This window comes from Chaetura pelagica, unplaced genomic scaffold (assembly GCF_000747805.2).
Source record: "Chaetura pelagica isolate M959 unplaced genomic scaffold, ChaPel_1.0 scaffold108, whole genome shotgun sequence".
In the NCBI taxonomy this organism is placed as follows: domain Eukaryota; kingdom Metazoa; phylum Chordata; class Aves; order Apodiformes; family Apodidae; genus Chaetura; species Chaetura pelagica.
In genome coordinates this window covers 3,295,343-3,319,150 of record NW_009970718.1, presented here as the reverse complement: position 1 = coordinate 3,319,150, position 23,808 = coordinate 3,295,343, and the positions used below count along the sequence as shown (strand labels likewise).

General features: G+C 39.5%; 1 protein-coding gene across 1 annotated transcript in view; it reads right to left on the bottom strand.

Moving 5' to 3' along the window:
- Window positions 1-6,785: 6,785 nt before the first annotated feature.
- Window positions 6,786-23,808, bottom strand: part of TMEM117 (transmembrane protein 117) — a 198,031-nt gene continuing 181,008 nt past the window's right edge. Inside the window, exons 6-7 of the mRNA XM_010006285.1 lie at window positions 21,684-21,813; window positions 6,786-7,663 (exon numbers count right to left, since the gene is read on the bottom strand). Of these exons, the coding sequence (XP_010004587.1) occupies window positions 7,023-7,663; window positions 21,684-21,813 (771 nt within the window). The 3' untranslated portion in view covers window positions 6,786-7,022. The remainder of the gene's footprint in view (window positions 7,664-21,683; window positions 21,814-23,808) is intronic.

The following is a 23,808-nucleotide window of genomic DNA, read 5'->3' as shown; positions in this document are numbered from 1 at the left end:
TGCTGACCATTAAAAAAAAGTTATCCAAAAAGGTAATAATCCATTCTCTTAGTGAGTGCTACTGGTTCTTCCTGATGAATTATAATAAAGTATGAGTCTTTCATGAGTAATTTTAAACATTTACTCAGGGTAATCGATTACATGAGCCAAGGATTGCAAATTGAAGAGATAACAGACTTCTTCAATATGCAAATACAGTACCAGGCAATAAACAAATACCAGTTACATCAGTATGAAATATAATTACAAGTAACTTCTGCATCGCAAAGAAACTGTCCTGCTTTTCTTCAATGCTTGCACACCACTTTCCGCTTTCAGTTATGCCTGTGTAGCATCTAGTGAGAGCTGGTGTGGATTCATTTCCACAGGGCAGAATCAACCTGTACAGAGCCACATTCACTTCTTGATAGCATTGGCTTCACACTGTGTCACTTGTCAGGGTTTGCACATAATTTGATCAGTTCCATTTATTACTACTGGGGATGTCTTTAGGAGATTTCTACCAGTGGCAACATTTATACAGCAATACTGAGAATGTTATGGAACAAGTTGCTCATGGAGGTTGTGCTGTCTTCATCCTTGGATATTTTCAAGACCTGCAAAGAAAAAGCTCTGAGAAACCTGGTTTGAACTCAGAGCTGACCTGGATTTTCTCAGGAATTTGGCTAGAAAGCCCTTCCAACCTGAATTATGCTATGAACCTATGAAAGTGAAGGGCAAGTAAGCAGAGAGGAAAGGAAGAGCTCAGATGGAAACTGCAGAACGATTTTGAGAATGTTGAGAATCAAAGAGATTTAAATAGTGAGAAAAGGGATTAAAGGAACCCATGGTAAAAAGAAACAAGGGGAAAAAAATTAGTTGGTATCTGAGGAAATATTCTGATCCATCTTGAACTGTCTCTCTGAAAGATGGGAAAAAGAAGTGAGCAACCAAGCAGCCATTATTGATTCTTTTAGAAAGAAATTTACATTTCAATTTGGGTTATTATGACTCCATTCTGCTTGTCTTTCTCACTTCCCTGGCAAAGGTAGGAATTACACCATGACCAGCCACACCAGCAGCACTTGTCTGTTTGAAGAGAAGGAAGAAGCTTGCTCTTCTTAAAAATCTCCAGCCTTGAAACTATACCGGCAGGACACACCAGGTCTCTCTGTGTAAACATGCTAAAAACTGCTTTTCCCCAGGAACTGAAGAGCTAGAATGAAGGCAGACTTGAGGAAAACATCTATGATGTTCACATGGCTCATGTCTCCTTTGAATGTAGCTGTGAGCAAGGCAGATTACTTGCAACAGGAGAGGCAGGGTTCCTGTCCTAAAGAAGTTACACAGTTACCTGTCTTCTTGAATAAATACATTGAGTCTGTGAACACTGCTTGTTCAGAGGACCCAAAACCTTTCTGGATGTACTGTACAGTATTGCAATGAACCATGTTCACACTAGATCTGTCCCTGCTTTGGCAGAATCTCCTTGACTGGGCAGAGCCTGGGTACAGATGGCATTGAGTAACTGAATCAGTCACAGCAATTATAGGCCTTTGGTGGGTGATTTGAGGTTTAGGTCACCAACAATAAAAGTGTATTGGAAATAAAATCAGAAGAATGAAACAGGCTTTAGGAAGAAAGGAAATTTAAAAAAAAAAAAAGGAAGAGAAGAAGGAATTCAATATGCAGAGAAGTGCTCCAGATGTTACAAAGCAGCATGAGCCCCAGGTCTATGAGCCTGCAGGAATCAGATAAGCTGCTCTTCTGCAGTCCCCAGTTGCTCCACATCAAAGAAAAGCATGAGATTAGAAGTATCTCTGTGGCTGTGTTGCTGCTGTAGCATATATTTCTGAAAGGATTTTATGTTACTTCACTTCTCTTTGCAAACCAGCTGGATTCATGCTTTTCTTCTGTCCAATAAGGAGGTTGCTGTGGAGAGTACCAGCCTCATGGGGTTTTTCCATCATAACTTTCTTTCCTACTCCCATTCAGAAAACTACCCCTTTCCTCCAAACAGTAAGAAGCTGCAACATCCTCCTGTGCAGAGGAAGTGTTAGAAGGGAAATAAGATGGTGTTAAAACCTACTCACCCAGAAGAGTCTATCACCCAGAAATCATCTGGAACCTGAGAACTGCTTGTGAGCATTTGGCAACACAGACTTGTTTATTTTGTTTGAATATCTGAAAGGGATGGGAAAGATTCCTAGTGATCTGTTGTCTCTTCATTTGTCCCCTTGTGTTCCTAGGCAACAGGACTTCCATTTATATTGATTTGCCTCTGAAATGGTCACATAAGCCATTATTCACCTCAAAACTGTGGAATTCACAGACCAGACTTCCACCTTTTACCTGTCCTTGGTTGCCCTACCTGGAGTGTGTATATCAGACATCACAATGACATGTCACATCACATTCAGGGAGCCCAGGCTCCCCACATGACATTTTGAGTGCACAGATCAACCCTTTTGTCATTTGTGACTTAGAATGGATGGACATGAGAGAGACCGTGTGGCAGAAGAGCTAGTCTGGTGCTGCAGTGGCATCTCTGTTGATAAAGAGACTGCAACAGATTGTTAATAAATACAGTCTGAAACTTTGCATGTCACTGGCCATAATCCCAAGCACAAGGTCAGAGATCACACAGAATCACAGAATCTTAGGAAATGGAAGGGACCTTAAAAGATCACCTAGACCAACCTCCCTGCCAGAGCAGGATCACCTAGAGCACATCACACAGGAATGCATCCAGGCGGGTTTTGAATGTCTCCAGCGAAGAGTCCCTCAAATATCTGATAAATGTGTGTTTTGTCTATATACTGCACAGGCAGTTACAAGTGAATCAACTTTATGTTCTTTTTCACAATTTGGTCTGTTTAATTTTTATGGTTCTTGTAATCTGCTCAAGGTTTAAACTGATTGCTTTGAAATACAACCTAAAAAGCCAAAACAGTCTTCTTGCAGGACTGTAACTACTTCAACTTTATGGCCTGAGATAAAAAGCCCTCTCCCACTGAGGCCCTCCTAGAAGGTTATTAAAATTAAGGGCAGTGTATTAAAAATCTGTTATGTCTTTTACTAGTGAGTCATTACCTGTCATTGTCAGTCTAGTAAGTATCTGAATTGCTGCCTTTCCAGTCTTTGAGAAGTGTCTGCTCTTTGTTTCCAGGTGGCTGTCATGATGGAGGCTATTCACCCCAGGAAAAGCAGTAATTTAACACATACTGTAATACAGTGAAGTAGCCCAGAGTATGATAATACTATCTGGAGAGGAAAGAACAGAACAAATTTACCTTCTGCATAAATTAGACAAAAACGTAGTTTGGGGAAGCACACAGGGCAATTAAATGTTCTTCTTTGGTTTTACATTTTTAGCCAATAGAAGTGGAGGCAGACAAGGTGAAGCAACCTAGAGTAGTAACTCATGGAGCAATGTACAATAAAAGGGCAGAAGTAAATCATCTGCTTGAGAGACTCAGTATTTTCCCCCAAGAGAATCAACTAACCCCTAGGCTCCTAACATACATACACATGCACATCTTTTATGATTGGAGTTTAGACATATATATACACTTTCGTAAGCATGAATATTATATTTAAGGTACTTTCTACAAACATTCTTACCTTCTATTTGCTCCATGTCATTTCTGTCTCAGCAAAGGTAATTGTTGAGGATTCTAAGGCAATTTATAGGCACCTGTGGGCTCATAAATCTGAGGTGGTTATCCTAGAGATGTCTCTATGTATGCTATTTTAGGCAGTATCTATCATCCATCACTGTGCACTGTATCTATGGTAAAGAAAGAACTATTGTACCAAATCTAATCTCTGACAAAGCAGACACGAGCCAGCCCTGTAGTGATGGCAGCTGCTAGATAGTTTATTATAGAAGGCAGAATGGAGACGTGCAGTGTGTGAAAAACTGACACTTCCTCCCCCCTATGGGAAGTGTCTTCCCTCTTATTCTTCAACTTCTTCAGAAAAACAAAATAAAAATATTTTCAAAACTGTGTAATAGTTTGGCTTTTGGGAAAAGCTCAGTTATCCATATCAAGATCCCAGTGATGGGTGCTAGCCTAGAAAGCTTTTCAGAGTGTTTTGATTTATCAAAGCATTCCAGAATATTAGTTATGAACAACAGTTGAAAACAATCAGTGTTCTTAGAGGATGAATATTTCCATTTTGGTTAACCAATTTTAGGTCCCAGGCTCCCATAGACCCTTTTACAGTCAGAAAAGGAGGACAAGTTGCTTCAGAAGACTGAGGATGACTCTGCACTAGTAGCTCAGTTTAGGAATGCAGTTTAGATCGTGCTCACTTACTCTCTCCTAGTTCAAATTGCTGGTCTCTGAACTCATACAAGATTTGTCCAAAATGTACTCCAGCCACTGCTGGGTATTCAGTTTATAAGGGCCAGACAAGTGCTAAACTGAAGAAAATGCCTGAAAAGCACAAACTGTGGGCACTGGGTCCTCAGCACCAACTGTTTCACTCCACAAACCCATTCCTTCTGACTTGTGCTACTTACTAATGCGAGATAAATGGCCAAGTTTGGCACTGAATCACCTTTAAGGTGTTAACCCCCAGGTCTTTGTCTGCTTCAGAAGGAGCTTAGGGTAACCCTCGCCACCTAAATCAGTCTTCTCAAACTTAACACTGGAGGTGAGAGTGGAAATACTCCTCTCTTCTCCCATCTCTTTCTGTGTTTACAAATGAGACTCCCACACAATTGAGGAGTCCTTCTTCCTTTAATTAAATTGTTGAGTTGACCATGTTGAGCAGCTACGCTGAATCTTTGAACTTCTTATGAATTAATGATACAAGTAGTCTCTCTGCTTGACCATTAATTTAAATACTCATGCGCAATCTAGGATTACTGGCTGCTTTTCTCTCTTTCATGCAGGCTTACAATGACCTTTAAAGCATTAACTCAATGTGAGGTCACAGAATTATTTTAGCTGTGGATCAGTTACTTAATAACGGTTTTCCCAAAGTCATGTAACGATGCAGGCTGTAAGGCTTAACTAATTCTTTCACTTTCTGCCTACATTTTAATGGATTTAACCACTCCTTGTCAAAAACAAGGAGACATGAGTTAATGGGAGATTTTTAGTACTTGGGTTTACAGTGTCCAAAACACAAAGAGAAGCAAGTATTGGCAAAATTAAGCAGTTATTTCTGTAACTACTTAAGAAATCAAATGCTGTTTGAAAGTCAAACGTCAACATAGTCACCTTTTATATAGCACCAGCAGGATCTCATGGTATATTATCATTAGTAATTACTGGCTTGTATTTTACCATCTCTTAAGTAAATTAAAGAAATTTATAGGCTGCACTAAGCAAAAATGAATAGATTTATTTTTAGTCATAATTTTTAATGGATAAAATTTTCATTTGATTGTAAAGTGAAATTTCTCGGAATGAAATATTAACTATTCCATAAGCAAAACATTTCATTTTGACATTACTGTGATATACTGCTTGTTTGGTTTTTTTAGTCAGAAATATTTAAGATTTTAACAGAATAATGCATGGGTAAAATGTTTGGTTTTTTAAATGGTAAAGCTAACAGAATATGTTCCTGCCTCATAATAAACAATTGTTGAATTATGTTTATTAAAACTGGCTCTCAAGTGACAGTTAATAAATGCATAGTTCTATTATGCATGCTAAATTCAGCATTCCAAAAACTTAAAAGCAGATAGATCAAAACAACGGAGATAAAGAAGTCATGAAGACAAAATACAGCAACACCAGTAAATGACAGGGAAATAATTCAGACTTAAAAATTACTTATTATTTAGTACCTTGTAACAACAATTTATAGAACTAAATTAGAGGCAAATCAGAGTCTTTCTGATATTTTAGATATGCTATTTCTCTAGTACATATAGTTTGATCATACAGCAGAGAAATCCACACTACAAAGTCCCCTTGAAAAAAGCAAAAAACCCAGTTCTCTGTTTCTGTTTCCAGGTTACACTTAATCATGGGTAATGGATGAAGGAAAAAGGGGAAAAAAAAAAGAAAAAAAAAAAAGGGTACAATACAATTCAATTATTATTTTACTTAAAACCCCTAAGCATTTTCTCCCTATTTGAAGTTAGACTGTCTATATGTGATGTGTTTCTATGTATGTTTCACTGATGCCCAAACTGCACAAATACTGGATTTAATGGGCTTTGTATCCTTTACTGTAATCACTCCATTGGCTCCTTGATGTTGCATAGGTTAGGTATGATGATGCAAAGAGTTGCTTCAATCATGTATTTTCACCTCCTTTTCTAAAAGGTGAAGGGCAAAACTTTTAATCAAGGAGCACTTTATCTTCAATTATGAAAAATATAATTAGGCATTATCGCCTAATTGCTTTTACTGATGGAGACAGTAATATTTTCACAAGTAGTGACCCATGCTGTATTATCACTCTGCTGTTTACTGCATAATGAATCTGTATTTGTGCTTGGCAGCCAGCCAGCAAAAATTAAAAGGTAATCAACATGCTTCTCTGCAGTCCGGTCATCAAAGTCATTGGCTTCACAGATGAGTAAATAACAAAGTCAAGTTGTGATGTCCTAAGAGAAACCCTTCTTTAGGAATAGCTGTGTTTATCTTCTCTGTTAAGACATCAAATGATACTTGAAATAACCATATACAAAAAGCTTTGCAAAATAGATTAGAAGAACTGTGCTATACATTTGGTGTTGAGTTAAAAAACAGTTTAATGTCTCAAGGCACCACCACGGTAGAATTTTATACCTGCAAGTAATAATCTAATACACTATTATACAGTTAAGGTAATGTATTAATAAATAGCTTGTGCAATTTTGGGAAGCAATCTATAAAGGAATGTTAGATATACAGTAGGCACGTACTATAATACAAATAAAACCCAAAATTCCTAGAAAAAGCATGCTGAGCACCTTTTGGTATAGGTTGAATTTTTTATTCTAAACACTATGTAAATCTTAACTTACAAAAGGTAAAACTGAAATCTTATAGTCACTGCTTATTTCAACTGATTTTCCTGGGTATTTGCCTCTATGTCACAGGATTACTCTTAGGGACAGAGGACTCTGGTACTGGCTGTAACGGGCTATCTTGTTCATTCAGTTGTGCATTCAAGTTTTCAGAAGTTAGGAGAGAAGAATTAAAAACTATTTCACTTAAGTCTGATTTTATAGATACAAGATGTGGTTCTTGAAAACTTAACGGTTCTTCCACTAACACCTGTGTATTTTCACGTGTCATTCCCATATCTGATGGTGACTTTCGTTTCATTCTTGTGTATGATTTGTCTAAATTCTCCATGCCTTGGTCAGTTTTCTGAAATCGCCCAAAGAACCAAATGAAGAAACCAAACAAAGCAAAAGCCAGTAAACTTGGAATAAAAGCCAGGCATTTGACATCAAGGCTAGAACCTGTGAATCTGCTGTGCAAGAACATGTCTCCTTCAGCATAGGTCCGGTTGGTCAATGGGTTAGTGTTATTTGACCTCCACTCCCAAGATAACTTAGTTCTATTAAGGTCTTTCAAGCTTTCCGAGTCCTTCACTGTGTAGATCTTCTGTCCAGGACCGATATATTGACCATATTCATGAGGTTTGTAAAATATTTGGTTCTTCCACATATTCAGATCCAAGATTAAAACAAGGAAGATAATTCCATAGTTAAACCATTTGCCTGTTTGGAAAAAGAAAATTCTGTCATCTAATGTACCCATTTTAAAAACAGTGCAAATTAAGTCATTTGTAAAAGCTACTTGGAGATAAAAAAACCCTTTTTATTAATTTGAAAAGCAAAGTTGTAATGAAATTTCCACCATAATCATATTTATGCTGAAATCCACTAGTATTTCACAATTAGGTCTGGGCACATAATAAAATAATTTTGTAACACAAGGACAGCAGCATAACAATTGAATTCACATTGCAGTTGGTAGGTTACCTGTTGATTAGACCCCTAGGTGATATGGTATAGACCAATAAACCTAAAATATTAATTCCAGTGCTTAAAAAATATTCATGTGAAAATTTTCCAGGAAAGGGCCATATTTGACAGAACTGTTACTATGCCAGGAATCACTGAAGCGACTGAAGTTTTGGGGCTGGTAATTCTGTAAATTTTAAGAATATGTACATATATTGTTTGACATACCAGCAATGGTGTGCAGACCTATTCGGGTGGGGGCAACTGGATAAACCATGGTTTTGAGATATAATATCCGCAAGAAATAGCAAGATTATAGTCTTGGGAGGCAAGCCAGCTTAGTTTTTCCTATAGTTTGTGTAGAGAGAAACAGATACTCCTCCAAGGAGTGACTCATGGTCTAACATTAAGCTCCTGCAATACTGGAGGAGGAAACATTTCTCCTTTTATTATTTAAAATTGCTCTTTTCTGTGCTTCCTCCAGGCAACAAAAAGACACTAAGGATAACTTTATGCACTTGCAAAGCTGACACTGCTTTGAGCCAGGTGTTTTAACAGATGAACTCCAGGTGTCCTTTCTAAGCTAAATGATTCTATGAATACACAAAACAAATTCTACTGTTTTCACAGTCAAAGCATCTCTTACATTCTAGCTGGTGACAGGTTAAGATCTTACCTGTGCAGTGGGCACTGGCACCCATGAAATCTACACGTCAGCATTACGTGAAAAGATATTCATGCAGGAATTTTTTCTCCTGCTGGTGATGATTTATATTGATCTATGTTGGAATCATGTTAAGTATGTTTCAAGTGAAAAACAAAATGGATGTATCAGAGTATCTAGCCAATGACTTATGCCATTAACTTGTAAAGAGTAAGTGGATTCTGGTTCCTGAAAGTCAGTATGTCCAAATTGTACAAACAAAATACTACAGGAGGGTAACTCCTTGTATTTCAGCAACTGGGGTTAATAGTCCTCATTAGTCTAGATTATATTTAGATGGAAAATCAACATGAATGTTCAGAAATCAAGCTGCATTGAAAACACCTTGCAACCAATCCTGTTCACATAATTCCTGAATAACTTCTCTATCCTTTTCCTGGATTTTCATCTATAATTGATCTATTAAATTACAGTTTTAGAAGATAATCATCATATTTTATAGTATTTAAGTTTCTTAAACCAACACAAAGGCACTGAAATTTATGTTCAATTATTAACTGCAATGACAAACAACACATTGTAGATTGGTGCTGCTTCCTGTGGATTTTTGCTCTGTATTTCATGTGTTTCTCTCCATCAGAATAACTCTAGCTTATTCATCACATATGACTTTCAACAGAGACAGAATGTATATTGCACAGTATATGCCGATGGGCTGCCTGGGACACATATATTCACTGATTAACTGGCTGCTGTCAAACAGAACATAATGACTGACTTCTTCCTGCTTTTTGCTTAGCTGGGCACTAACTTAGATAATTCTCCTTGCCTTAATCACCATTCCTTAGGACACACTGGTAACCTCACTATTTTTCAGACTCTCCTCTGAAAAATGTTTTTGAAACTTGCCATGGGTTCAAAAATTATTTGAAGCTGAGTGTTGGATAGAGAGAGAGTGAGGCCAACCCACATAGAGAACATGATCACATAATTCTCATTTCCTCAGGAAAATAGTCTAAACACAAATTACAATTATACAAATATTAGAATCATTATCTGTTTATCTATGGCCAGTTGGAAAGAAAGCCTGGTTTACTGCATTCTCAACTTCCTTTCTGTGTTATCGTTGTTCGCTGGGACACTTTTTTTGAAACACTAATTTGTCATCAAGCTTTACTCTGTGTTTCAACCAGAAAGCAACCCCTTCCTGTATTGCCCCAAAGTTAATTCCTTAAGTCATATTCTTTTCCCAGGGAAATGCATGATGAGCCCATTCTAAAAAACCTTCCACTTCTTTTGTTATTGGCTTCATCAAAATACTATCTGTGGTACTTTGTGTTTCTGCAGAGCTAAGACAGGTTATTTTCCAGAGAGATCTGCTAGAGTCTAGGGATGGTGGGCAGTGTGAAAAACTCATGTAGGCTAAGTGTCACTCTTACCCTTTAGCTAGATGTGACAAGAGTGAACATGTGTAGGGAGAAAACAGACAAAATATCAAAATATGAAACATAATGAAACAGGGACATTATTGAGATGGGCTCTATAAAGACTGAAATGCACTGTTACAGCTTCCATGATTTGTAGGTTTTAGGTATGACTGACAAAGGAAACTTAGACATTGCTATGACCTGCCTCCTATTCAGGCATGATAGCACCTGGTGGATTTCACAGCAATCACCTGTGTGACCATATTGTCCTCAATGAGACACATGTAATGCAAACCACCTAAGGAGGAAGACTTGAGATGGCAGCCTGCTGGTGGTGAAGAAGGTGACTAAGAAGCTAGCAGAAAACACTAAAAATTATCAATAGAGGCAGACAGGTGCTTGATCTCAGGCTTCATGTTGCATCTTCCGGAGGGTAGGAAGATGCTGCAGAAGAACCTGGACAGGCTGGATCAATGGGCCAAGGCAAACAGTATGAGGTTCAACAAGACCAAGTGCAGGGTCCTGCACTTTGGCCACAATCACCCCAGGCAGTGCTACAGACTGGGGGAAGAGTGGCTGGAGAGAAGCCCAGCAGAGAGGGACCTGGGAGTACTGGTTGACAGCTGGCTGACATGAGCCAACAGGTGGCCCAGGTGGCCTGGGAGGCCAATGGCATCCTGGCTTGTATCAGGAATAGTGTGGCCAGCAGGTGTAGGGATGTCATTCTCCCCCTGTACACAGCACTGGTGAGGCCTCACCTCGAGTACTGTGTCCAGTTCTGGGCCACTCACTTCAAGAGGATATTGAGGTGCTGGAGCAGGTCCAGAGGAGAGCAACAAGGCTGGTGAAGGGACTAGAGGGGAAGTTTTATGAGGTGAGTCTGAGGGAGCTGGGGTTGTTTAGCCTAGAGAAGAGGAGACTCAGGGGGGACCTTAGCACTTCCTACAACTACCTGAAGGGAGGTTGTAGCCAGGTGGGGTCTGGGCTCTTCTCCCAAGCAACTAGTGACAGAATGAGAGGGCATGACCTGAAGCTGCACTGGGGGGAGGGGTTAGGTTGGATATTAGGAAGATTTCCTCACAGGAAGGGTGATCAGAAATTGGAATGGATTGCCCAGGGAAGCGGTGGAGTCACCATCCCTGGAGGTGTTCAGGGAAAGACTGGATGTGGCACTTAGTGCCATGGTCTAGCCAGTGTGGTGGGTTAGGTCATAGGTTGGACTTGACTTTTCCAGCCTCAATAATTTTGTGATTCTGTGTGATCTATCCTACTCTGTGGTTTCATAATTATGAATCTCTTCTAAGATGGATCTGTTTAAAAAAAGGCTCCACTCCTCTTATGTAAAGAAGTTGAGTGCTCACCTCATCTAAGAGAGATAAACATTTCAATTATTCCTGTTTCATAAGAAGCACAAATGTGGAACTCCCTCACTCAGCTCCTAGACAGAGTTAGGCAGGCAGAAGCACAGCTCTAGGCTCTGCTGTTCAGATCGTTGGGACAGTGGGGACTATAAAGGGTGCCTAGACAAAGAGCTTAGATGCAGACATCCCAGTTAACTAAGATGAATTGCAACTCATATGTCTAAGTGGCAGTTAGTTGTGTGAGATCTTCCTCTGTTCTACAGGGGATATTCTCAAGCTCCTTAAATTTCTCATTTCTAGACAATTTTTTCCATCCTCTGCATCACTGTCATGCTTGATGAGCTCTATGATCTTTCCTTTGCTTTTGAAAACTGCTGGCACCAGAACTGAACCCTGTATATGAGTAACAGGCTCACTATAACCATATATGAACATGATGACATCTTCCTACTCCTACTCAATATTCCCTGTAGCCAAGGGTTGCACTGATCTCCTTAAACACAAAATGACTGGGAGTTAGTGCTGTCTTGGTTACTTACAGAAAGTATTTGCCACTTTCTAGAATACAGTGTCCTCTGCTTTCTGTCCCTCTTCTAAGATGTACTTTACTGCTGTACTAGCAGGTGTGACAGCCAAGTCCAATCTAACAAGATTCTAGAACAGTGATAGATATGTTGAAGTAAAATGACCAAAGAGGTCTGACAGTGTCCACTCACAAACATCTATTTGATGATAGTTCCCCATGACAAGTATTGGGTCTTATTATGCTGACCAGTCCTTAACATTATACATGTATATAATCTATGCATATGAAATAATTGTCTATTATGCACATGAACAAGCTCAAGTTTATAGTTTTGCAAAGGGTCAGAATAAATATATTATGAAGCTATGCATATTAATTTTCTTATATATATTTATAATTCCTTTGACAGTGTTTCAACTTTCATTCCAGATGAAAAGGTGTAAAGGAAAACGGAGCCCCACAAAACGGAGTAATTTCATTTGTCTCTTAACCAATTTCTGTAGGCTCAGTACCACTATTGCTCTAGGGCTGGTTGAATTCCTGCAAGACCTGTGTGGACAAGAACACTGGCATATGCCTGGCACCATTTAGCCCTTCTTGGAGCAGGTGGATTTTCCATGGACAGATTTTGACATGGAAAGATGTAAAAAGATCAGCACTCAAGACTGGAAGGCTAATCACTCATCTCAGCAAACTGCAAAGGATTATGCCTACACTCTCCAGTGAAGCTGTAATGAAGAAAATAAGATGCTAAAATAGGCTGTGTTGTTCACCCATCCACTACTGAAAAACAATCTGGCTAATTTGCTTTCACAGCATTGCCATCCTTACATGCTACACATGACATTTGGAGAGTCAAGAATCTGGTTTTGTGTATTTGGAAATGTGGTGCAACATTGAAATTTGGTGCAGTAACAATCCCCCCAAAGAAAAACTGGATGTATGTAGCTAGCCAAGAACACCCACTGGGTGTCCTTGTGAGGCTGTGATGTGAAATGTGAAACCTTTTTGTATGTATTACAGCCTACAGTCACTATTTGGGGATGAAAACTTGATCCCTGTTTTCTGAGAAACCATGGCTGTGGAGGAGGGCTGTATCCTTAGGGCTAGGGAATGCACCAGAATGGAAACTTGACTTTAGAACAATCTCCACCTGTGGAAGCTTGGACCTGCGTAATAGGACCATGCTCTGAACATCAGCCTATAAAGGACCCAGCTTAGAAACACTCTCCACTCCCTTTTGATGCTGAACAACCATGCACTGCATATGAATGTCAGGGGCCTTCTCCTGGTGAAAAATGCATGGATTTTTCTTTTTATTTTTTTCCAGAAAGGCATCTCTTACTGCCACCTGAACGAGATGTTTGGGTAGTTGTCATTTTTAAAGAGGCTGATAAGGTCTATGAGAGGTTCAGCAACCAGTCGACAATCCCACATGCAATGGATTTACTGGGCAATTGAGGTAGATTCCACAGGTCCAAATATTTCAAACCAGCTGCTGATTCTAGAGTTTCTGTAGGAGCCAGTCCTCAGCATCTCTCCTGTGGTCAAGAGGAAATGTGAAAATTCCACTTATTAAGGCTAGACTTAAGTGGCCTTGTGCTCTGCAACCACAGCCAAAGGTTATCACAGGAAATGTTGACTTTAGACTCTTATCTCAATTGCAATTTGTGTCTAAGAACATTTGGACACCTCTGTAAAACATACAGATACCTTCAAAACATTCTTTGTATCTCCTGTCATGGTTATGTTACTAGCTAGATACATGCATACAGACCACTCACAGCTGAACTAAGCCACAAATCCTCTGAGAGTTTTTCACATCTGTGTGCACAGACAGCTTTGGTTTTCCTCTGACTTGTCTATTCCTGCCCACAGGCTGCCTTAGACTTCCCTGTGTAGGCGATGCATAGCCTGAATCTAGACACACTTCTGATTTAACTTCGCAAGCCAGCCATGCTAGGCACCCGCCAGCCTTCAAGGTGATGATTTCTCCTTTGGGTGGAAGGGCACTCTGGCTAGATAGGCACTCAAAAACATGTTTATAAACAGCTAGAAAAATCTTCCATCTGTTTTGATACCCAAACTTTAATGTTTCCTATTTGAAACTTATTTGCATACTCGAGAGCAGATGCTCTTGGATCTCCAGTGCTGCTATTAAAGGGTAGCAGCCAAGCCCCACTGGTGCCTTTTAAGCATAAAAGAATCTGAAGTAACAAAATTTACTTTTAAGTTTTATCAGCTTCCCTGGGTGTTACAGAAACTAGATTAGACTATGTGTTTTCATAAACAGAAGCCTAAGAAGGTAAACACACACTTTGCAATGAACCATCTGTCAAGGGAAATCTAGATGAGTTAAGCAAATCCAGGAATTCAAGTTATTTTTGATGTTCATAGATAAAAGAAGCTATAAAAACAGGATAAAAATATTTAATACTGAGTAGATGCTTGCTAGGAGTTCCTAGATGTAAAGAAATGTGAGGAAAATGAGGTACTCAGTTACCAGTAAAAATAAGATACGATTTTGATAGTAAATTTAAAATTACACTGAATCATATCAGCTACTGACTGCAGATGTTAATTTGATATTACTACCAACTTAGAATATTCAGAAATCTTATGTCAGGCCCAAGAAAGCATATTATTTAAAGTAGCAAGATGGGTTAAAAATAATACACTAAGTACTGTTTTATTTATCTGCTTTTTTAGACATGGATATAGGCAGAGGAATGTTTTATTTTTTTTCTCTGCAGCTATGAGCTTTATTTTGTGAAAGCTTAAATTCCCATGTAGTCGCTGAACTCCGGAGCTAAGGCTTTAAGACAAAATAGCAAAAATAAAAACAAACAACAAGAAAAGCAACTGTCTTAAAATTTGTGATAAAATCAGGAGAGTTGGCAACACAGAACATGTAACTGTGAAATCCTTCATCTCTACAGAATTTGTGTAAAGCCATTAAGCACACACCGACAGAAAGGTCGTTTAAAGTCCTTTGGTCCTCTGAATGTCTCTTTTATTTTACTGCTGCTCATTAGAGCAACTCAGCATCAAATGGGACTGCCCTGAGGAGTCCTAGGGCTGCCCTTATTTATATCAATCAACAGGGACAAAAACAGACTGTCAAAGAAATTATGAAGAATAAAATATGCCAGGAAAAAATATTGTAAATGTTATTTCAGCCATTTTTTTCTTTCTCCTTGCTATTTGGGAGAGAAAGATTTCCAGATTCTACAAATTAGGACACAGGTCATAGATTATATTTGGGGTTTAGGCTTCTTTTCCTGCTTGCTACTGAAAATATATCCTATATTTAACATTCTGGATGCCAAGTATTAAACAGGGCCTAAATACAGCCGGCTTCTTGCCATTATCAGTGTCCTACCCCCATATCATCTGCTGCAGTTGCATTCATGGGCATTACTCTCTACCTTCATTTTAGATTGGATTACATTCATCTTGTTATATATATATATTGAGCCAGTTCTCTCTTTCTTTTATTAGCTCCTTGATTTGAGTAAAAAATTAGGAGTATCTACACATCCACACAATAACTAGAGCTTGAAAGTGATCCAAGACGATACCCTAACCTAAGACAAGAACTGATGGCAAGAACAGATGGTTCAAGGAAACTTACCCAAAGGGAGGTCCTTGTGCCATGTGTTACGGCTGTTTATTAGATCTCCTAAAGGGTGGTGTAGCACTGGGATAGAACAGGCACTCAGTAGACAGACTACGTGATGTGCAGTCAAATGGATTGATTTGTCTAGTGCATCTAATAAATGAATCTTGTTAATGCTGAGCAGGGAAAAATATTCCTCAGCCCCTATTCATTAGCTCATCCTCGTTAAAAGAATGCCTTCTCACCAGAAAATCAGAAAGGCCTCCAGTCCTCTCTGCAGAAGACTCTACAATGCATAAATACTGGTTTCTCTTAGTTTGTCTGTTTTCAAACAGCAGCACATCTAGCAGTTGTATTTCTGATCCCCAATTTATGCTTTTTTTGCTGTTGCTTATTCTTTGCTCTTCCCTAATTGTCATCAATATCCCTCTCTCTTCTGCAATGCAAAACTGTTCTTCAGTCACTCTTCTACCACCCATGGTTTTTCATCTACATTAATTATATCCTGAGTTTCTGCATCTGATGGTGCAGCCCACCCTATCAAGTTCCTACTCCTCTGTGCACCCATTCCACTACTTCTCCTTATAAAATTGAGTAACTACAGGGCACGCGGCAGCGCAGAAGAGAGAGCGGCAGCAGCACCGGCAGCGGTGTCCGGAGAGGATTTAAATTGCAGGCGGATTTGAGAGGGAGCCGGCATAGAGCCGCGCGGGCAGGCAGATATTGCAGTTATACAGATGCATATAGAACGAGCATATTCTCACTTCTGTTCTGTATCCAGAATTTTAAACTAACACTTTTGTTACACCTAATGCTATTAGTGTTAATGAAAAAAATGCCAAAATGTCAAAACATTTTCTGCAAACTTATTAATACCAGTGCTACAGGATGAGCAGTAATGTCTTCAAACTTAAAGACTGTAGATTTAGATTATATATTAGGAAGAAATTCTTCACCATGAGGGGCATGAGGCACTGAAACAAGTTGCCCAGAAAAGTTGTGAATGCCCCATCCCTGAAGTGTTCAAGGCCAGGCTGGACAGGACTTTGATCAACCTGGTCTACTGGGAGGTGTCCCTGCCCATGCAGGGAGGTTGGAACTATATGATATTTAAGATCCCTTCCAACCTAACTACTCTGATTTAATAATAATAATATGTCTAGGAGTGGGGATTAAGAACTTTACTCCATATTTTGTATTGGGCTTCTGACAACTTTGCCTTTCTATTTACATAAATCAGTAAAAAAACTCCCCTTTGAGCTGTTTTTGAAGACCTGCTAAGATTTTGCTAAGAACAGGCCTTTTAATTCTCATCAATTTCTCCTCTCTTTTCCAAAGAAAGGACCATGCTTTTACTTCTCTAGAACAGAGAATAGAGAAAGCAGCCTTCAAGACTTATTTTTTTTTTTTCCTTTTTTTTTTTTACATAGGGTCTAAACACTCCATGCAGATTTTGGGAGGTTTTCCCCCAAAATATATACATAGGACCTTTTCCAAGGGCTATTGAAAGGCCTTTAAAAGCTTCTTATTTTAATGATTTTACAGTGGAACCTAAAGAAAAGCAGTGCTGTAAGAAGAGCAAATATATGATTTGACTGAATAGAGAATTTCTAAAATAAAGAAAATACAGGAAAAAATAGAGATAGGTAAAGTGTTCTGGAGTAGAAGAACCAGAACAAGTTTCAATGTGGACTAAACTTGGAAGAATCTTTGAGTCAAAGAGAAGGCTAGACTGAGAAAACTGAGAACTGAAAGGATTGGAAAAGATAATATTATAACTCATGATTTCTTATCCATAGGTAAATCTGTAATGTTTAGAATAACCTCTTTTTGAAGACATACATAATAAAAACAAATGTGGTGGTAGAGAAACAGTTTTGAATTCCTGCAGATTTGCTGAGCTGTGAATTCAGAAAAGGTAAACCTCTGAAAGAGGGAATTTAAAAGCATTTTAAAATGCAACATTTAGATAAAACAAATAAACAAATAAATAAGTGGTTATAATAGAAAAATAAAAATAAAACAAAATATGGGATAATCTGAAATATTCTCTTCCATTTTTTTAAATTTGAACAACAGAAGCTGTTACCTGTCCTACCTTACTCCTAAACACTGAAACCCAGAAAGAAAAAACAAGGGACAAAAAAACCAAACCATTTTACACTCCTACAAAATTACACATATTTATATTTCAAAGAATCATTGCATTCTAATTATTCACAGTACTGCTATGACTTTTCACTCTACTTTGAATTTCTTCCCCTTAATAGCAAGTCTCCTTGCTTTCTCTTTTAATGTAGCAATACTACAGAATCTAAAAGAAGAAAGGTAAAGAAAGAGAGAAAGAAGGATAGACTGAGAGTGAAAAGCCTGACAACTGTGTAACAAACAAGAACATAGTAGAAAAAAAATGTATTGTACTGAAGCTGAAAATTCTTTTTGAAAAATGTCAGAAGACCAGGTAGATTATTAAGCAATACAGTAAGATAATTATTTGTTTGCCTTGTTTGTACAATATTAACTACCTAATTTGTAAGGCATGGTGATAGAATTTAAATGCTAATAAAATCTTAACTGAGCTGATGTAATCACAACAAAACAGATTTTATATGAGTACATATCCTGTGTGGAAGGAACAAAATACCCAGCAGGACCAGAACCCTGGACTTCCACAGGGCAAACTTTGGTCTCCTCAATCATCTATTAAGGGAAATCCCATGGGACAGGGTGCTAGAAAATAAAGGAGCTCAAGATAGCTGGTCAACATTCAAGGACCACTTCTTGCAAGCACAGGATCAGAGTGTCCCAATGGTTAGGAAATCTAGTAAGGGTGCTAGGAGACCTGCATGGTTAAAGAAGGAACTACTGGGCAAACTTAAGTGGAAAAGGAAAATCTATAGATCATGGAAGGAGGGGCTGGTCACTTGGGAGGAATATAGGACTGTTGTCAGAGGATGTAGGGAGGCAATTAGGAAAGCTAAGGCCTCCTTGGAACTTAACCTTGCAAGTCAGGTTAAGGATAATAGAAAGGGCTTTTTCAAGTACATAGCTAGCAAAACTAGCAATAGAGGCAATATTGGCCCATTGAGGAATGAGGTGGGAGCCCTGGTGACAGAGGATATAAAGAAGGCAGAGGTGCTGAATGCCTTCTTTGCCTCTGTCTTCACTCCTGCAGGGTCTCCCTATGAGCCCCAGATTCATATAGCCCCAGAAGAAGTCAAGATAGAGGAAGAGTTTGACATGGTAGATGAGGATTGGGTTAGGGATCAGTTGAGTAATCTGGACATCCATAAATCAATGGGTCCAGATGGAATGCACCCAAGGGTGCTGAGGGAGCTGGCGGAGGTCATTGCTAGGCCACTCTCCATCATCTTCAGTAAATCATGGGCAACAGGTGAGGTGCCTGAGGACTGGAGGATAGCAAATGTCACTCCAGTCTACAAGAAGGGCAAGAAGGAGGACCCGGGTAACTATAGACCGGTCAGCCTCACCTCCATCCCTGGAAAGGTGATGGAACAACTTGTTCTTGTGACTATCTCCAGGCACATCAAGGACATGGGGGTCATCAAGAGCAGTCAGCATGGTTTTATCAAGGGTAAATCATGTTTGACTAACCTCATAGCCTTCTATGAGGAAATTACTAGGTGGATAGATGATGGTAGAGCGGTAGATGTGGTTTATCTTGATTTCAGTAAAGCATTTGACACCGTCTCCCACAGCATCCTTGTGGATAAGTTGATCAGGTATGGGTTTGGTGACCAGGAAGTGAGGTGGATTAGGAACTGGTTGAAAGGAAGGAGTCAGAGAGTTGTAGTCAATGGGGTAGAATCTGGTTGGAGGTGTGTTACTAGTGGAGTCCCACAAGGGTCGGTGCTGGGACCGGTGTTGTTCAACATCTTCATCAACGACCTGGATGAGGGTATAGAATGTACCCTCAGCAAGTTTGCTGATGACACTAAGCTGGGAGGAGTGGCTGACACACCAGAAGGCTGTGCTGCCATTCAGAGAGACTTAGATAGGTTGGAGAGTTGGGCGGGGAGAAACATGATGAAATTCAACAAGGGGAAGTGCAGAGTTTTACATTTGGGGAAGAACAACACCATGTCCCAGTACAGGTTGGGGGCTGAACTGCTGGAGAGTAGTGTAGGTGAAAGAGACCTGGGGGTCCTGGTAGACAGGAGGATGACCATGAGCCAGCAATGTGCCCTTGTGGCCAAGAAGGCCAATGGCATCCTGGGGTGTATTAGAAAGGGTGTGGTTAGTAGGTCAAGAGAGGTTCTCCTCCCCCTCTATTCTGCATTGGTGAGGCCACATCTGGAGTATTGTGTCCAGTTCTGGGCCCCTCAGTTCAAAAAGGACAGGGAACTGCTCGAAAGAGTCCAGCGCAGAGCTACGAAGATGATTAAGGGAGTGGAACATCTCCCTTATGAGGAAAGGCTGAGGGAGCTGGGTCTCTTTAGCTTGGAGAAAAGGAGACTGAGGGGTGACCTCATCAATGTTTACAAATATGTAAGGGGTGAGTGTCAGGGGGACGGAGTTAGGCTTTTCTCGGTGATGACCAGTGATAGGACAAGGGGTAATGGGTGTAAATTGGAGCATAGGAGGTTCAAGGTGAATATCCGAAAAAATTTTTTTACTGTAAGAGTGACAGAGCACTGGAACAGACTGCCCAGGGAGGTTGTGGAGTCTCCCTCACTGGAGACATTCAAAACCCACCTGGATGAGTTCCTGTGTGATGTACTCTAGGTGACCCTGCTCTGGCAGGGGGGTTGGACTAGATGATCTCTCGAGGTCCCTTCCAGCCCCTAAGATTCTATGATTCTATGATTCTATGATCTGGGAGCCTTATGGGGCTGAGCCCCTCCAAATTCATGCTCATCAAGTATTTGATGCTTATACATTTTTTTTCCCCTTATCTTTCCCTTTTTGTTCACTTGGGAGAGAAAAATATATTCATAATGTACATATCCCATCCTCTCTACTTGTTTTAGTCATTGACCATGAGATCATTCAATTCGTTCTGTTCCATAAACCATTAGTGCCTTGAACAGTCTCACTCAGGTGTGTCATCCCTTCTGTCTTCCCACTGTCTGTCTGTTCTCTCTCAGTATTCCAGCAGGGTACCAGCATCCACTTCTGAAAAAAATTTCACCCCTCCATCTGTACTTCATACTGGCCCATTTACCTTGCCTCATGCAATACCCAGCAGGCAACATCTGCACTCATTTTCTCTTCTTTTTTGGTTTTTAATCTGATCACACAGATTTCTACCTTCTCTGCTGAAAATACCTTTTCTGAGGCCTCATTCAGCCTATCTTGACTGAGTCCTGGGTTCATCATTCTTTCCTCCTCCGCACATTTTCTTCCCTTGGCTTTTCCTGCCTGGTGAGTTTGTGACTCACCTGCTAGCTCTTGGCCTTATCTTTGTATCACTTCTGAATGCTCCTTTCTTCTCTGCTCTGCAGGAGTTTCGTATGGCTATGTCACTAGATGCCCTCATCTTTCTTATACCTGCCCAGTATATTGTGCTGATGTGCTGTGATTGTTTATATTAGCAGTTAAAGATCCCTGTCAAGTCACACCCTCATTCTTTTGCTATCCATTATTATCCAACTCTTCCCTATGTAGAGAGAGGAGCTACACTCTTTTTTTTTTCTTTCTGCATAGCTTGAAGGTAAAACCAAGCTATTTACCCCTATTTAACCTTCTTCTTTTTTCACTCCCTACTGTTATTGAAATACTGTCTCACAGTATGCAAGGGTGAGGTACTTTTTATCTATATGTACCATCCATTTCAGTAACTGCAATTCTGTTTTATTTGAGGGTATTTAACTGTCTGTGTCTGGTTAGTAGCTAATTCCCCTGGAGAGTAATTTTAGATAAAAGATCTCTGAAGTTACATTAGGTATTACTTAGGGTTACAAAATGTTCCTGAAATCCATGAAAAACAGCAGGTTCCTCTGAGTTGTAAGATGCAGGTTCTTCATTTCCCTGAGATGTTTATAAATGGATGATACACACATGGGCAGATAAAGAGATAGAAAAGAGATAAAGAGATAGAAAAATGGTAATATGAGCCACACACACAAAATGTGTGTTTAAGAACATGTTGGCATACATTCATTACACCAAAGCACTTCACTGTGTGACTGTGTCAAAATCTGTAAGGTTACATACCTGTTATATGTATGTGATACTCCTCTTTTAAGATCTTTTGGAAATAAGGTATTTTGAACTGCATGTGTGCAGATGGCAAGCCTGGAAGATTCACTTCAACATCACCCATAAAATGTGGAAACTCCCAGTCCTGTTAAAAAAAAGAAAAGCGAGATCCTAAATATGAGCTTTCACAATATATTTTTTCCCCTTAAAGAGGCTTAAATTAATAAAAAAGAAAGGTTCTATTATAAAACCTCCCGTTATTGGATTTTCATCCTTTAAGTTTATCTGAACAACTTGAAATAGAATACCTTCTTTATATTCAATATTTCACTATGATTTTTAATTCAGCTTCACGTAATTATGTGTTCAGAATGACAATATTGAATCCATTGTACCAGCTGATAGTACAAAATAGTCTAAGCACACGAATGTGCATATATTATATAGCAACCTTGCAATACTAGTTACAACTTCTGTCACTAATTTGGAAAACAGTTCACAGGCAAGAAAGAGGCCTGACAGTTTCAAACATTTCATGTATCTGGATTCTACTTATTCAATCCACACAGTGTTTTCACTCCCTGCAAGTGCAGGCCCTTTAGCACAATCTGTCTGAATCAATCCAAGCCCAGTTTTCACCACTGCTGTATTTCAGCTGACAAGGTGGAAATGTGGAAGCTCTGACCTATCATTATGCATATTTTAGTAGTATGTGGTAACCCAGCTGAGGAGAAGCTGCACTGAAAGAAATTTTTTGCTTGCTTATCTGCACCCACCATCAGTCACTTGAAAATGGCTAAATAGCATGGCTCATTACTGCCAAAACTGAAAGTCTAGCACTAGTGCTAGAATCAGTAAGGCTACTGCCAGAGTGGTTCCTTTGTGCACTGCAGACTGCTGATGAACTGCTCTTAATCACATACTGGCCCTGTCCCCATTCATACCCCTGGATTTGTATCCCACAGGCTAGTGCAACAAACACCTGAATTACTAAAAGAGAGAGGAATCGGAAATGTGAAAATCTGTGAGTGACTTGGGCTTCCTTCATATGAAAACCATTCCAGGGCAGCCATCTCCCCAGGAGAATCATTTCAATTTTTTTTCCAGTTTTATAAGGCTGGAAAGTTTCCTATCTGGGTAATGAAAAAAATATTCAAAACTAAGAATCGCCTCTGAAAGATAAATCATACATACAACTTAGCTTCCAGGAATTCCTACATGTGCCAACCTATTCTACAGTGGAAGGGAAATGGAAATTTTATCAGCAGGGAATAGCATGACCCAAGCATTAAGAGCAGCTGATTTGTACTAACTCTTTGTGATACTGAGATAAATGGATTAACAGTACAAGCAAAGGGAAAACCTGGCCTTCTGCACCTGGTTCTTAATGTTCACAGTGATACAGAAAGTGCCAGTTTACAGATGCAGAAGATAAGAGAAAGGAGGATACTCTCCTTTTGCCTCATCACAAATGCAACTCACGCGCTCCTGGTCACCAGGTAAGGTAATAAAGGCCCAGCTGCATAATCCCTCACACTGCATCTGCAACCATCCCCCTTGCAGATCGTACGTATTCAAAAAGTGCCCAAAGAGAAAAAAAATTATGGGTGTACTCTCTCAGTTCACAGTGCCCAGTACACATCTCTGGATTGGTATCTCATGTTAAGTCGTACGTACTCTCACCCAGAAATACACAGGGGGAAATAAATTGCATATTCCTGAAGACAAACGAATGGAGAGCTGTGGACTCTGCATTAGAAATAAGTAAACAGGACTACAAAAACAGCCTCCTGTTCTTGTCCCAGTGCTCCTACTGTGCCTTTTGCTGATTTGCAGATAATATTCCACTGTACAGAATTTTCTATTGGACTATGTCTTTGCATCTGAATTTTATAAAAAACTTCAGCCTTTTTTCTGATCTGTATGAATATTTCCTGATAATGAGTAACTAGCATGCCAGTTCTGTCAGATGTGCAATATACTGTCTTATTTGTCTCATCAAACAACTACTGAGACTGGAAAATACTGCATAAAACAAAAGCACAACAGAAAGATCTAACCCCAGCAGTGTGCTACTGTTTATAACAGAGAGATGAGTGGACAGCTCACTAGAAAAATAAGTATTTGACAGTCCAAACTA